The sequence below is a fragment of the Passer domesticus genome, chromosome 29, assembly GCF_036417665.1.
Source record: "Passer domesticus isolate bPasDom1 chromosome 29, bPasDom1.hap1, whole genome shotgun sequence".
In the NCBI taxonomy this organism is placed as follows: domain Eukaryota; kingdom Metazoa; phylum Chordata; class Aves; order Passeriformes; family Passeridae; genus Passer; species Passer domesticus.
Window position 1 is genome coordinate 5,623,962 of NC_087502.1, and position 15,751 is coordinate 5,639,712.

The 15,751-nt window shown below is 58.6% G+C and overlaps 2 protein-coding genes across 2 annotated transcripts; one reads left to right on the forward strand and one right to left on the reverse strand.

Annotated features, from left to right (window-relative positions):
• Positions 1–1,219: 1,219 nt before the first annotated feature.
• LOC135287486 (cellular tumor antigen p53-like) lies at positions 1,220–8,273 on the reverse strand. The gene is given in 6 exon segments (XM_064400790.1): positions 1,220–1,474; positions 1,476–1,547; positions 5,472–5,678; positions 6,750–6,795; positions 7,657–7,744; positions 8,163–8,273. Coding segments are annotated over 5 exon segments (639 nt in total). The 5' UTR covers positions 7,716–7,744; positions 8,163–8,273.
• Positions 7,714–15,598, forward strand: LOC135287487 (monocarboxylate transporter 13-like). The gene is made up of 6 exons (XM_064400791.1): positions 7,714–7,730; positions 8,057–8,269; positions 10,671–10,906; positions 12,050–12,193; positions 13,763–14,503; positions 15,398–15,598. The coding sequence occupies exons 1-6, from the start codon at positions 7,714–7,716 to the stop codon at positions 15,535–15,537; spliced, it is 1,491 nt and encodes a 496-aa protein (XP_064256861.1). The 3' UTR covers positions 15,538–15,598.
• The last annotated feature ends 153 nt before the right edge of the window (positions 15,599–15,751 follow it).

Consider the following 15,751-nt stretch of genomic DNA (forward strand, 5'->3'; position numbering starts at 1 on the left):
CCCCCATTTTCGGGGTCCCCCTCCCCATTTTCGGGGTCCCCCTCCCCATTTTCGGGGTCCCCCTCCCCATTTGGGGTCTCACCGCCGCTGCCGCCCCTCTCGTGGTGGGGGGCACCTCCGCCATCTCCCCCCCATTTTTTCCCCGATTTTTTTTGGGTATTCCCCCCCCATTTTTTCCCCAATCCCCCCCATTTTTGGGGTCCCTCTCCCATTTTTGGGGTCCCCCATCCCATTTCGGGGTCCCCCTCCCCATTTGGGGTCTCACCGCCGCCGCCGCCCCTCTTGTGGTGGAGGCACCTCCGCCATTTCCCCCCCAACTTTTCCCCCCCCAATTTTCCCCCCATTTTTTCCCCAATCCCCCCCATTTTAGGGGTCCCCCTCCCCATTTTCAAGATCCCCATCCCATTTTTGGGGTCCCCCCTCCCCATTTTTGGGGTCCCCATCCCATTTTTGGGGTCCCCCTCCCCCATTTCGGGGCTCTCCCCTCCCCAGTTTTTCCTCTTTATTCCCCCCATTTTCCCCCAATTCCCCCCATTTTCCCCCCAATTTTTCCCCAATTTCCCCCAATTTTTTCCCCAATTTTCCCCCCATTTCGGGGTCCCCCATCCCATTTTCGGGGTCCCCCTCCCCATTTGGGGTCTCACCGCCGCCGCCGCCCCTCTCGTGGTGGGGGCACCTCCGCCATTTTCCCCCAACTTTTCCCCCCCGTTTTCCCCCCAATTTTTCCCCCCATTTTTTTCCCCAATCCCCCCCCATTTTTTCCCCAATTTCCCCCAATTTCTCCGTGATTTTCCCCCCCATTTTTGGGGTTTCCCCCTCCCCATTTTTGGGGTCCCCCATCCCATTTTCGGGGTCCCCCTCCCCCATCTGGGGGTCTCACCGCCGCCGCCGCCCCTCTCGTAGGTGGGGGGCACCTCCGCCATTTTTCCCCCCATTTTTTCCCCAGTCCCCCCCCATTTTTGGGGTCCCCATTCCATTTTTGGGGTTTCCCCTTCCCCATTTCAAGATCCCCTCCCCATTTTTGGGGTCCCCATCCATTTTTGGGGTCCCCCCTCCCCATTTCAGGGCTCTCCCCTCCCCAGTTTTTCCTCCTTATTCCCCCCATTTTCCCCCAATTCCCCCCCATTTTTTCCCCAATTTCCCCCAATTTTTCCCCTATTTTCCCCCCATTTCGGGGGTCCCCCTCCCCATTTCGGGGTCCCCCTCCCCATTTGGGGTCTCACCGCCGCCGCCGCCCCTCTCGTGGTGGGGGGCACCTCTGCAATTTTCCCCCAATTTTCCCCGATTTTTTTTGGCATCCCCCCCCATTTTTGGGGTCCCCCCCTCCCATTTTTGGGGGTCCCCCTCCCCCATTTGGGGTCTCACCGCCGCCGCCGGCCCTCTCGTGGTGGGGGCACCTCCGCACCACCTCGGCCACGTGCTCGGATTTCTTGTAGACGGCGAGAGCGCGGAGCAGCGCCCCGGGGGGCGGGCGGGACCCCCACCCGCACCTGCACCGGGCACGGCTTGGCCAGGCGGCAGAACAGCTTGTTCAGGGCCTTCGAGTACTGGGGGGACTGGGAGTCACTGGGAGGGGTCGGGGAGCAGAGAAACCCCAAAAAAATCCCATAAAAATAACCCCAGAAACAAAAAAATAAACCCCAAACCACAAAAATCCTATAGAAACCCCATAGGAACCCCATAGGAACCCCCCCCAGTGCAGCTTGTTCAGGGCCAGAGAGTACTGGGGGGACTGGGAGTTACTGGGAGGGGTCCGGGAACCCCCCCAGAGCAAAAAACCCCATAAAAATCCCATAAAAAACAAAAAAAATCCCATAAAAAACTTCATTAAACTTCATAAATCCCTATAGAAACCCCATAGAAACACCCCAATAGAGCTTGTTCAGGGCTGGGGAGAACTGGGGGGACTGGGAGTCACTGGGAGGGGTCGGGGAACAGAGAAAACCCAAAAAAATCCCATAAAAATAACCCCAGAAACAAAAAATCCCATTAAAATCCCATAAAATCCCATGGAAACCCCATAGAAACCCCATAGAAACACCCCAATAGAGCTTGTTCAGGGCCGGAGAGTACTGGGGGGGGACTGGGAGTTACTGGGAGGGGTCCGGGAACCCCCCCAGAGCAAAAAACCCCATAAAAATCCCATAAAAAACAAAAAAATCCCATAAAAACAAAAAAAATCCCATAAAAACTTCATTAAACTCCATAAATCCCCATAGAAACCCCATAGAAACACCCCAATAGAGCTTGTTCAGGGCCGGCGAGTACTGGGGGGACTGGGAGTCACTGGGAGGGGTCGGGGAGCAGAGAAAACCCCAAAAAAATCCCATAGAAATAACCCCAGAAACAAAAAATCCCCATAAAAACCCCATTAAACTCCAAAAATCCCTATAGAAACCCCATAGAAACACCCCAGTGCAGCTTGTTCAGGGCCGGGGGAGTACTGGGGGGACTGGGAGTTACTGGGAGGGGTCCGGGAACCCCCCCCAGAGCAAAAAACCCCATAAAAATCCACCCATAAACAAAAAAACCCCATAAAAACCCAAAAAACCCCATGAAATTAACCCCAAAAGAAAAAAAAAAATTCACATAAAAACCCCATAAAAATAAGAGCAGAAACAAACAAAATCAAACATTATAACAAAACTTAAAAAAACCACAAAAATCCCTTAAAACCACATTAAAACAAACCCAAAGCCAAAAAACCCCAATAAAACTCCACCCCCAAACAAAAATCCCATAAAAACCCCACAAAAATCCCTTTTCCCCCCAATTCCCATCATTTCCCCACCATTTTCCCCCCAATTTTCCCTTTTTTCCCCCATTTTCTCCCATTTTATTCCCATTTTTCCCAATTTCCCCCTTTTTTCCCCCATTATTCCCATTTTATTCCCATTTTTCCCAATTTTTCCCTTTTTTTCCCCCATTTTCTCCCATTTTCCCACCAATTTTTCCCCGTTTTCCCCCATTTTATTCCAATTTTTCCCTATTTTTCCCTTTTTTACCCATTTTTACCAGTTTTATTCCCATTTTTCCCAATTTCCCCCTTTTTTCCCCCATTTTCTCCCATTTTATTCCCATTTTTCCCAATTTCCCCCCCTTTTTTTCCCCCATTTTATTCCCATTTTTCCCAATTTTTCCCCTTTTTCCCCCATTATTCCCATGTTATTCCCATTTTTCCCAATTTTCCCCCTTTTTTACCCCGTTTTTCCCAGTTTTATTCCCATTTTTCCCAATTTCTCCCCTTTTTTCCCTGATTTTTCCCCTTTTTCTCCCATTTTTATTCCCATTTTCCCCCAATTTTCCCCCTTTTCCCCCATTACTCCCAGTTTTATTCCCATTTTTCCCAATTTTCCCCCTTTTTTCCCCCATTTTTCCCATTTTATTCCCATTTTTCCCAATTTTTCCCCTTTTTCCCCCATTTTTTCCAGATTTCCCCATTTTCCCCTTTTTTCCCCATTATTCTCCCTGTTTTCATTCCCATTTTTTCCTCCTTTTCCCATTTCTCCCCCATTATTCCCATTTTTGCCATCATTTTCCCCATTTTTATTCCCAATTTTCCCTTTTCCCCAGATTTTTTTCCCAAAATCCCCGTTTTTCCCCCCAATTCCCACTCACGGTGCAGGAGACGCTCTTGGCCATTCCCATTATTCCCATTTTTGGCAGTATTTTCCCCACTTTTTCCATTATTTTTTACCCATTTTTCCCTGGTTTTTTCCCATTTTTACCCCAAATTCCCCGTTTTTGCCCAAAACCCCCGTTTTTCACCCCAATTTTCCCCCCCTCACACTCCAAGTGCTGCTCTTGGGACCGTCCCCATCATTCTCATTTTTCCCATCACTTTCCCCATTTTTTGTGTCTTTTTCTCCATTTTTTTCCTAAAATTCCCTTTTTTCCCCGTTTTTTCCCCATTTTTTGCCGTTTTTTCCCCCGTTTTTGCCCAAAATCCCATTTTTCACCCCAATTCCCACTCACAGTGCAGGCACCGCTCTTGGCTGTTCCTGCTGTTCCCATTATTCTCATTTTCCCCCCATTTCTTCCTCAGTTTTTCCCCATTTTCGTCCCCAAATTCCCATTTTTTTGCCGTTTTTTCCCCGTTTTTGCCCAAAATCCCCGTTTTTCACCCCAATTTTACCCCCCTCACAGTCCAAGTGCTGTTCTTGGGGACCGTCCCCATTATTCTCATTTTTCCCATCATTTTCCTCATTTTTTGCCCATTTTTCTCCCAAAATTCCCTTTTTTTCCCCATTTTTTTGCCCATTTTTCCTGTTTTTCACCCCAATTCCCACCCACAGTGCAGGCACCGCTCTTGGCTGTTCCTGCTGTTCCCATTATTCTCATTTTCCCCCATTTCTTCCTCAATTTTCCCCATTTTCTTCCCCAAATTCCCATTTTTTTTGCCGTTTTTTCCCCATTTTTGCCCAAAATCCCCCGTTTTTCACCCCAATCCCAACTCACGCTGCAGGTGCCGCTCTTGGCTGTTCCCGTCTCGCGGAACTCCAGCCAGAACTCGTTATTTCCCCCAGCATTTCCCCGTTTTTTCCCCATTTTTTGCCCTTTTTTTTGCCATTCTCCCCGTTTTTGCCCAAAATCCCGGTTTTTGGCCCCAATTTCCCACTCACGCTGCAGGTGCCGCTCTTGGCCGTCCCCCGTTTCCCGGAACTCCAGCCGGACCTCGTTGCTCCCCCCACGATTTCCCCCTTTTTACCCAAATTTTTGCCATTTTTCCCCGTTTTTTCCCATTTTTCCCCGTTTTTGCCCAAAATCCCCGTTTTTCACCCCAATTTGTGACTCACGCTGCAGGTGCCGCTCTTGGCCATCCCCATTTCCCAGAACTCCAGCCAGAACTCGTTATTCCCCCCCCATTTCCCCATTTTCACCCCCGTTTTTCGCCGTTTTCCCCCATTTTCTCCCCGTTTTTACCCAAAATCCCCGTTTTTCACCCCAATTCCCACTCACGCTGCAGGTGCCGCTCTTGGCCGTCCCCGTTTCCCGGAACTCCAGCCGGACCTCATTGCTCCCCCCACGATTTCCCCTTTTTTACCCAAATTTTTTGCCGTTTTTTCCCATTTTTCCCCTTTTTTGCCCAAAATCCCGGTTTTTGGCCCCAATCTGTGACTCACGCTGCAGGTGCTGCTCTTGGCCGTCCCCATTTCCCAGAACTCCAGCCAGAACTCGTTATTTCCCCCCCGCATTTCCCCATTTTCACCCCATTTTTGCCGTTTTTCCCCATTTTTCCCCATTTCTCCCCATTTTTGCCCAAAATCCCGGTTTTTGGCCCCAATCTGTGACTCACGCTGCAGGTGCCGCTCTTGGCCGTTCCCGTCTCCCAGAATTCCAGCCAGAACTCATTCTATCCCCAGATTTCCCCATTTTTACCCCCATTTTTACCCCCGTTTTTCCCCATTTTTCCCCATTTCTCCCCGTTTTTGCCCAAAATCCCGTTTTTTTCACCCCAATCTGTGACTCACGGTGCAGGTGACGCTCTTGGCGGTGCCGGTCTCGCGGAACTCCAGCCGGAAGTCGTGCTCGCCCCCGTAGTCCTCGGTGGAGGGCACCACGGCCGAGGGGGGGAGGGGCGGGGGCTCCGCGGGGGGCGGGGGCAGCGCCCGCCCCTCCCCCACCCCCGGCCCCTCCCCCACCCCCGGCCCCTCCCCCGCCTCCGGGGGGCTCAGCTGCTGGGGGGGCAAAAATCCAAATTTGGGGGGAAAATCCAAATTTTGGGGCAAAAAAACCAAAATTTTGGGGCAAAAATCAAAAATTTTGGAGGCAAAAATCCAAATTTTGGGGCAAAATTCCAAATTTGGGGGGGAAAACCAAATTTTGGGGCAAAAAAAATCAAAATTTGGGGAGTAAAAATCCAAATTTTGGGGGAAAAAAAAAATCAAAATTTTGGGGGCAATAATCAAAATTTGAGAGGGGGAAAATCCAAGGTTTTGCAGGGAAAATTCAAATTTTTGGGGGATTTTATGGGGAAAAATCAAAATTTTGGGATTTTGAGGAGGACAATATCAAAAATTTGGGGGATTTTAGAGAGAAAATCCAATTTTTGTGGGGGAATTTTGGGAGGAAAACCCAAATTTTTGGGTTTTTTTTTGGGGAAAAAACCCCAAAATTTTGGGGTGTTTTGGGACTTTTCGGAGGAAAATCCAAATTCTTGGGTTTGAGAATTTTGGGAGGAAAATTTCAAACTTTTTTGGAATTCTGGGGGAAAAATCCAAGTTTTTGGAGAATTTTGAGGGGGAAAATCCAAATTTTTGGGGTTTTGGGATTTTTGGCGGGCAAATTCCAGATTTTTGGGGTTGTGGATTTTGTTGGAGGAGAAAAAAAAATCAAATTTTTGGGGGAATTATGAGGGAAATATCCAAATTTTGGGCGATTTTGGGACCATTTTGTGGGGTTTGGAGCATCTGAGATCCTTTTTTGGTGGGGAAAATTCAATTTTGGAGAATTTTGGGATCATTTTGGGGGCATTTGTGGTTGTTTTTGGGGGGAAAATCCCAATTTTGGGGCTTTTGGGACACTTGGGATCATTTTAAGGGAAAAAAATTCAATTTTAGAGCAAAAAAATCTCATTTTTGGGGGATCTCAGAACCCCTAAATCCCATTTTGGGGCAAAAAATTCCCATTTTTGGGAGGAATTTTGAACCCCTCTGTCCCTTTTGGGGCTCCCCACCCCCCCTGGGGGGTTTTTTTTGGGAATTTTTTCCCAATTTTTGGAATTTTTTCCCCCAGTTTTTGGTGCTCACCCATTCCAGCAGATCCTCGGGCATGGAGTTGATGTTATTGGGGAGCCTGCAGGGGGTCAAAGGTCACCCAAAAAAATCAAAAATAGCCCAAAAAAACTCCAACCCCTCCCCAAGCAATTCCCAAAAAACCTAAAAATCCTCCCAAAAAACCCAACCTGCCCAAAAAACCCAAAAATCCCCCTAAAAATTTTAAAAAAACCCCAAAAAACCCCTAAAAATCCTCCCATAAATCCCAAATAAACCCAAAAATTCCAAATGAACCCCAAAATCCTTCCCGAATACACAAAAGTCTCAAATAAACGCAAAATTCATCCAAAAATTCCAAACCAAACCAAAAAATCTCCCCCAAAAATCCCAAATAAACCCAAAACTCACCCCAAAATACCCTGATAAATCCAGAAATCACTCAAAATCCCAAATAAATCCCAAAATCCCCCCCAAAAATCCCAAATAAACCCAAAATCATCCCAAAAATCCAAAATAAACCCCAAAAATCCCAAGTAAACTCAGAAATCTCCCCAAAAATCCCCCCCAAAATCCCAAAATCATCCCAAAAATCCCAAATAAATCCAAAAATCCCCACAAAAAAATCCCCAAAATCATCCCAAAGAAATCCCAAACAAACCAGAGAAATGCCCCCTAAAAAATCCCAAATAAGCCCCAAAAATCCCAAATAAACCCAAAATCCCACCCACAATCCCAAATTAGCCCCAAAAATCCCAAAATCATCCCAAAAATCCCAAATAAGCCCCAAAAATCCCAAATAAACCCCAAAATTCCCCCCAGCAATCCCCAACCCCCCCAAAAACCCCCCCCAAAAAATCCCCCCAAAAATCCCAAACCCCCCAACAGACCCCAAACCCCCCAAAAACCCCAAAAAGCCCCAAAATCCCCCAAATTCGCTCACATGTTCCAGAGGTCCAGGAACCCCTCCCCCTCCAGCAGCGGCTCCAGCTCCTCGGCCATGGCGGGGGAGGGGCGGCCCCGCGGGACCCCTGGGGGGGGGGGGGGGACCCCAAAAATTGGGGGCTTGTTAATTAATTGGGATCCCGCCAAATTAACATAAGCCACGCCTCCTTAATCAAGCCACGCCCCCTCCCCATTCCGGAAGCAAATTTTGCCCGATTTGGGTGAAATTTGGGCGAAATTCGGGTTAAATTTGGGGGACGCCCCTCAGGGCCCCCCCCCCCCCCATTTTGTGGACCCTCCCCCCCCCCCCTCGCCGTTTTTGGGGCGCCCCTCCCCCCCTCCCCTCAGGATGGGGACCCCCCCCATTGAGCGCTCAGGGCTGGGGGCATCCCCCGAAGCCCCGAGCCCCTCACGAGCCCCGGGACCCCCCGGGACCACGGACCCCCGGGACCCCCCAAAACCCGCCCGGGACCCCCCGACTCCCCCCCGGGGCCTCCCCGGTACCTCCGGTGCTTCCCGCGCCTCACGAGCTGGGGAATCCCCGCTCCCGGCGTGCCCCGCGCGGGGGGCGGGGCTTCGGGGGCGGGGCTTGAAGCCGCGGCGCCATCTCTGGTGAGGGCAGGGGGGTGAATGGGAATCAATGGCGGCGCCATTTTGAGTGAGGGCAAAAAGGGCGGGGTTAAACTGCGGCCGCCATTTTGAGTGAGGGCAAGAAGGAGGGGGCGGGGTTTAACTGCGGGCGCCATTTTGAATGAGGGCAAGTGGGCGGCGCCATCTTGGATGAGGGCAAAAAAGGGGCGGGGCTAATGGCAGGAGGCCCCGCCCCCCGGCCCGCCCTTTGCACGGCGGGGGAGGGGGGGGGGGGATGGATCGATCATTAATTAACAGCGACCCCTCCCCCCCTCATAGGGACACGGGTGACCCCCCCCGCCCCCCTCCAGGGGACTTCGCCCCCCCCTCCCATCCCTCCTCCCCTCAGCTGTCCCCGAGCTGCGCCAGGTACGGAGCGGGACCGGACACTGGGACCCCCCGGGACCCCCCCAAAGGACACTCCCGGACCCCCCAGTCCCCTGGAACTCCACCCCCCAGACCCACTGAGACGACCCCCCCCCCCCCCCCGCGGGACCTCCCAATCCCCTGGGACCCCCCCTGAACCCCCAAATCAAATGGGACCCCCCCGGGACTCCCCCAAAGGACCCCCACAGGACCCCCCCCAATCCTTTGGGACCCCCCCCCCGACCCACTGAGACCCCCCCCCCCGAGACCCCTCAATCACCTTGGACCCCCCCCGGGACCCCCCGGGACCCCCCAATCCCCAAAGGACCCCCCCCCGGGACCCCCCCAATCCTTTGGGACCCCCCCCCAGACCCACTAAGACCCCCCCTCAAACCCCACCAAGGTCCCCCCTTGACCCCGTGCTGACCCCTGACCTCTGTGTCCCCCCAGAATTTTGGGTCCCTGCCCCCCCGTGATCCCGGCTCCTTTTTATTTCCAGGCTGCTGCACTTTGGGGACCCCCCTGGGACCCCCCCCCAAAGCTCCTGGGTCACCTCTGACCCCCGTGTGACCCCCCTGACCTCTTGTGACCCCCTGTGACCCCTAAATCCGTGACCTCCGCTGTCCCCCCGGTGTCCCCTCACTGTCCCGGTGTCCCCTCGGTCCCCCCCCGGTGCCGCTCCCCTCCCCTCCGTGTGCGCTCCTGTGACCCCCTGACCGTTGTCCCCGTGTCCCCCCAGTGTCCCCCCGGTGTCCCGGTGTCCCCTCACTGGTGGTGTCCCCCCGTGTCACCCCGGTGTCCCGGTGTCCCCTCGCTGTCCCCTCACGGTGGCAGCCCGGTCTCCATTCCTGCTGGGTGCTCTCCTGTGACCCCACAGCCCGGTGTCCCCTCACTGACCCGGTATCCCCGTGTCCCACCGTGTCCCCCGGTGTCCCCGTGTCCCCCTGTGTCCCGGTGTCCCCTCAGTGTCCCCTCGCTGTCCCCTCACGCTGGCGGGCCGCTGTCCGTTCCCGCCGGGCGCACTCCTGTGACCCCACAGCCCGGTGTCCCCTCACTGTCTCCCTGTGTCCCCCTGGTGTCCCGGTGTCCCCCCGGTGTCCCTGTGTCCCCCCGGTGTCCCGGTGTCCCCTCCCTGTCCCGGTGTCCCCTCAGTGTCCCCTCACGGTGGCAGCCCAGTCTCCATTCCTGCTGGGTGCTCTCCTGTGACCCCACAGCCCGGTGTCCCCTCACTGACCCGGTATCCCCGTGTCCCCCGGTATCCCCGTGTCCCCCGGTGTCCCCGTGTCCCCCTGTGTACCTGTGTCCCCTCAGTGTCCCTGTCCCCCCCTCACGCTGGCGGGCCGCTGCCTGTTCCTGCCGGGCGCGCTCCTGTGACCCCACAGCCCGGTGTCCCCTCACTGTGTCCCCCTGGTGTCCCGGTGTCCCCCCGGTGTCCCCGAGTCCCCCCGTGTCCCCTCACTGTCCCGGTGTCCCCTCACTGTCCCCCTGTCCCCTCACGCTGGTGGGCCGCTGCCCGTTCCCGCCGGGCGCTCTCCTGTGACCCCACAGCACGGTGTCCCCTCACTGCCCCGGTGTCCCCTCACTGCCCCGGTGTCCCCTCACTGCCCCGGTGTCCCCTCACTGACCCGGTATCCCCGTGTCCCCCCGGTGTCCCCGTGTCCCCTCAGTGTACCTGTGTCCCCTCACTGTCCCGCTGTCCCCTCACGCTGGCGGGCCGCTGCCCGTTCCCGCCGGGCGCGCTCCTGTGACCCCACAGCGTGGTGTCCCCTCACTGTCCCGGTGTCCCCTCACTGCCCCGGTGTCCCCTCACTGTCCCTGTCTCCCCGTGTCCCCCCGGTGTCCCCGTGTCCCCCTGTGTCCCCTCGGTGTCCCGGTGTCCCCTCGCTGTCCCCTCACGCTGGCGGGCCGCTGCCCGTTCCCGCCGGGCGCGCTCCTGTGACCTCCTGACCCCCACAGCCCGGTATCCCCGTGTCCCCCCGGTGTCCCCGTGTCCCCCTGTGTACCTGTGTCCCCTCGGTGTCCCCTCGGTGTCCCGGTGTCCCCTCGGTGTCCCCTCACGCTGGCGGGCCGCTGCCCGTTCCCGCCGGGCGCGCTCCCGGCGCTCTCCGCCGCCTTCCTGCAGGTGGCGCTCGTCAGCGGCTCCGCGCGCGCGCTCGGCCTCTGCCTGCCGCCGCTAGGGGGCGCCTTCGGGGCCCCGGCGCGCGCCGCCGCCTGGGTGGGGTCCTGCCCCCTAGCGGCGCTGCAGCTCGGAGGTGCGGCCAGCAGGGGGCGCTGTGCGGGGACTGGGGGGGACTGGGAGAGACTGGGAGGGACTGGGAGCACTGGGAGCAGTGGGAGGGGCAGACGGAGCAATCCCAGTGCTCCCAGTGCTCCCATTAAGCTGTGACACCCCAGGCCCGCTGGCGGCGGTGCTGAGCGCCCAGTTCAGGGCATTGGAACACTGGGAGCACTGGGAGGGCACTGGGAGCACTGGGAAATTCACTCAGGGGCACTGGGAAATTCACTCAGGGGCACTGGGAGCACTGGGAGCACTGGGTGGGACTGGGAGGATCTTGGAACACTGGGGGTACTGGGAACACTGGGAGAGCGCTGGGGGAACTGGAAGGGACTGGGAGGGACTGGGAGGGACTGGGGAACTGGGGGAATGGGAGAACTGGGAGCACTAGAAACACTGGGAGGGAACTGGGGGGAACTGGGAGCACTGGGAGGGGCGGACAGGGCAATCCCAGTGCTCCCAGTGCTCCCAGTAAGCTGTGGCACCCCAGGCCCGCTGGCGGCGGCGCTGAGCGCCCAGTTCAGGGCACTGGGAGCACTGGGAGGGCACTGGGAGCACTGGGAGGGCACTGGGAGCACTGGGAGAGGCAGACGGGGCAATCCCAGTGCTCCCAGTGCTCCCAGTAAGCTGTGACACCCCAGGCCCGCTGGCGGCGGCGCTGAGCGCCCAGTTCAGGGCACTGGGAGCACTGGGAGGGCACTGGGAGGGCCTGGGAGGTCACTGGGGGCACTGGGGGCACTGGGAGGGGCAGACGGGGCAATCCCAGTGCTCCCAGTGCCCCCAGTAAGGGTCATGGTGCCCCAGGCCCGCTGGCGGCGGCGCTGAGCACCCAGTTCAGGGCACTGGGAGCACTGGGAGGGCACTGGGAGGGACTGGGAGCACTGGGAGGGCACTGGGAGCACTGGGAGGGGCAGACGGGGCAATCCCAGTGCTCCCAGTGCTCCCAGTAAGGGTCATGGCACCCCAGGCCCGCTGGCGGCGGCGCTGAGCGCCCAGTTCAGGGCACTGGGAGCACTGGGAGGGCACTGGGAGCACTGGGAGGTCACTGGGGGCACTGGGGGCACTGGGAGGGGCAGACGGGGCAATCCCAGTGCTCCCAGTAAGGGTCATGGCGCCCCAGGCCCGCTGGCGGCGGCGCTGAGCGCCCGGTTCGGCCCAAGGGGCGTGGCCATGGCCGGGGGGGCGCTGGCGGGGGCGGGGCTGTTCCTGGGAGCCTTCGCCACCCGCCTGGAGCACCTGTACCTGAGCCTGGGGGGGCTGACAGGTACTGGGGGCACTGGGAGCACTGGGGGGGACTGGGAGGCACTGGGAGGGGACTGGGGGGGACTGGGAGGGACTGGGAGGGGACTGGGGGGGACTGGGAGGGACTGGGAGGGACTGGGAGGGGATTGGGAGGGACTGGGGACCCAAAACCTGAACCCTCACACTTTCCATCTCATAGGGTGACCTAGAACCCCAGCCCCACATGCAGTAGAATGCTCTAGAACCCAGAATCTCTCGCTTAACCCCATAGGGTGACCTAGAACCCGAACCATTGAGGCGCCCACACTCAGTAGAATGTTCTAGAGCCCAAAAAAACCCGTCTAACCCCAAAGGGTGACCTAGAACCCCCCAACTTCATACTATCATCTAGAACTCAAACTCTCATGTCCCCCCACCCCACAGAATGACCCAGAACCTTTAAACCCTTGTGTAACCCCACAGAGTGACCTAGAACCCAAACCCTCACTCCTTCCACCTCATAGCATGACCCAGAACCCTCCCAAACCTCAAGTAACCCCTTAGAATGACCTAGAACCCTCTCAAACACCATGCGACCCCATAGAATTACCTCAAACCTTTAAATCCTCGTGTGACCCCCCCCCACTGGATGACCCAGAACCTTCCCAACCCTCCCGGGACCCCAGAGCCTGACCCAGAACCCTCCCTTGACCCCATAGAATGACCCTGAACCCTCCCAACCCTCCCGTGAGCCCATAGAATGACCCTGAACCCTCCCAAACATCACGTGAGTCCATAGAATGACCCAGAACCCTCCTGTGACCCCACAGCCTGACCCAGAACCTTCCCAACCCTCCCATGACCCCATAGAATGACCTAGAACCCTGAAATCCTTGTGTAACCCATAGAATGACCCAGAACCCTCCCGTGACCCCGGCGCCTGACCCAGAACCCTCCCCTGAACCCATAGGATGACCCAGAACCCTCTCAAACATCATGTGAGCCCATAGAATGTCCCAGACCCCTCCCGTGACCCCATAGAATGACCCAGAACCCTCCCGTGACCCCAGAGCCTGACCCAGAACCCTCCCAGCCCTCCTGTGACCCCACAGCCTGACCCAGACCCTTCCCGTGACCCCATAGAATGACCCAGAACCCTCCCGTGACCCCAGAACCTGACCCAGAACCTTCCCAACCCCCCATGACCCCACAGCCTGACCCAGACCCTTCCCGTGACCCCATAGAATGTCCCAGACCCCTCCCCTGACCCCAGAGCCTGACCCAGACCCCTCCCGTGACCCCAGACCCCTCCTGTGACCCCACGGAATGACCCAGACCCCTCCCGTGCCCCCGGCGCCTGACCCAGACCCCTCCTTTGACCCCAGAGCCTGACCCAGAACCTTCCCAACCCCCCATGACCCCATAGCCTGACCCAGACCCTTCCCGTGACCCTATAGAATGTCCCAGAACCCTCCCGTGACCCCATGGAATGACCCAGACCCCTCCCCTGACCCCTAGAATGACCCAGACCCCTCCCCTGACCCCATGGAATGACCCAGAACGCCCCCAACCCTCCCGTGCCCCGGCGCCTGACCCAGACCCGTCTCCGCAGGCCTGGGCTGGTCGCTGGCCTTCACGCCGGCGCTGGGCGCCGTGTCCCGCTGGTTCCCGCGGCGCCGCGCGCTGGCCACCGGCCTCGCCGTCTCGGGCGCCGCCGTCTCGGGGCTGGCGCTGGCCCCGCTGCTGCCGCTGGCGCTGGACGCCTACGGCTGGCGCGGCGCCCTGCTGCTGCTGGCCGCCGTCTCCCTGCACCTGGTGGCCGCCGCCGCGCTGCTGCGCCCGCCCCGCGCCCCTCCGGAGCCCCCCGAGCCCCCCGGCGGGCTCCGGGCGCTGCCGTGGCTGCTGCGGCACGGCGCCTTCCTGCGCTACGCCGCGGCCTTCGCCCTGCTCGACGCCGGCTACTTCGTGCCCTTCGTGCACGGCGCGGGCCGCGCGCTGGAGCTGGGCTGCGACGGCGACCGCGCCGCCGCCGTGGTGGCCGCCATGGCGGCGCTCGACGGGGGCGGGCGGCTGGCGGGCGGCTGGCTGGCGGCGCGGCCCGGCGCGGCGCTGCTGCGGCAGCTGGCGGCCTGGGCGGCGCTGGCCGGGCTGGCGGCGTTGGCGCTGCCCCTCGGCAGGAGTTTCGGGGCGCTGGCGGCGCTGGCGGCGGCCTACGGGGGCTGCGCCGGGGCCGTGGCGCCGCTGCAGTTCGCCGGCGTGGCCGAGGTGGTCGGGGCCGGGCGGGCGGCGCTGGCCATCGGGGCGATGCAGATGTTCGAGAGCGTGGGGTCCCTGCTGGGGCCGCCCCTGGCGGGTACGGGGGCGCTGGGGGGCCCAGAACGCGGTGGGGGGTGGGAGAAAGGGGGGGAGGAGTGGGGGTTGGGCGGTCTAGAACCTGTGGGGTTTGGGGTTGGGTTGGGTGAGTTAGAACCCAACATGGGGAGCACCCAAGGGTGGGCTGGGGGGTCATGGATGGGTTGGGTGACCTAGAACCCAACATGGGGGGCACACAGGCCTTGGGTGGGGGTTCCAGTTGGGTTGGGTGACCTAGAACCCATTGGGGGAGCACCCAAGGGTGGGCTAAGCAATCATGGAGGGGTTGGGTGAGCTAGAACCCACTGGGGAGCACCCAAGGGTGGGCTGGGGGGTCATGGATGGGTTGGGTGAGCTAGAACCCAACATGGGGGGCACCCAAAAATTGGGTGGGGGTTCCAGTTGGGTTGGCTGACCTAGAACCCAACATGGGGGGCACCCAAACCTTGGGTGGGGTCCCACTTGGGTTGGGTGACCCAGAACCCATTAGGAAAGCACCCAAGGGTGGGCTGAGGGTGTCATGGATAGGTTGGGTGACCTAGAACCCATTGGGAGAACACCCAAGGATGGACTGGGGGGTCATGGATGGGTTGGGTGACCTAGAACCCATTGGGGAGCACCGAAGGGTGGGCTGAGGGTGTCATGGATGGGTTGGGTGACCCAGAACCCATTGCAGAGCACCCAAGGGTGGGTTAGGGGTCATGGAGGGGTTGGGTGACCCAGAACCCATTGGGGAGCACCCAAGGGTGGGTTGGGGGTCATGGATGGGTTGGGTGACCCAGAACCCCCCATGACCCCATTTTGGGGGATTTACAGTGGGTTGCAATGGGGTTGGGTGACCTAGAACCTCCGATTTCGGGGGTTCCAGACCCCCCAACGCGGCCATTTCCCCCAGGCTGGCTGCGCGACGTCACCGGCGACTTCACCGTGTCCTTCCTGGCGGCCGGCGCCTTCCTCCTGGCCTCGAGCCTCCTCATCCTCACCCTGCCCCGAGCCCCCCCCGAGCCCCCCCCGAGCCCCCCCGAGCCGCTCTAGAACCGCCCGTGTGACCCCAAAACGCGGCCCTGGCTCTCGTCCTTTGGGGGGGCTGGGGAGGGGTGGGGGAGGGGCGGTGCTAGGTGCACCAATGGGTGGGGGGGGTCGGAGGGACCCCCAAAATTTTTTGGGGGGTGGGGGGTGGGGTGTTCTAGATCACCGGACCATTGGGGGGGGTCGGTTCTAGGTCAGGCATTTGGGGATCCCCATTTTG

What these genes read in the sequence shown, in the direction of transcription:
- LOC135287487 (XM_064400791.1), top strand. An exon ending in AGCGGCGCTGCAGCTCGGAG is followed by an intron (nt 10,907 to 12,049) that starts GTGCGGCCAGCA and finishes ATGGCGCCCCAG; the next exon opens with GCCCGCTGGCGGCGGCGCTG. An exon ending in GAGCCTGGGGGGGCTGACAG is followed by an intron (nt 12,194 to 13,762) that starts GTACTGGGGGCA and finishes CCGTCTCCGCAG; the next exon opens with GCCTGGGCTGGTCGCTGGCC.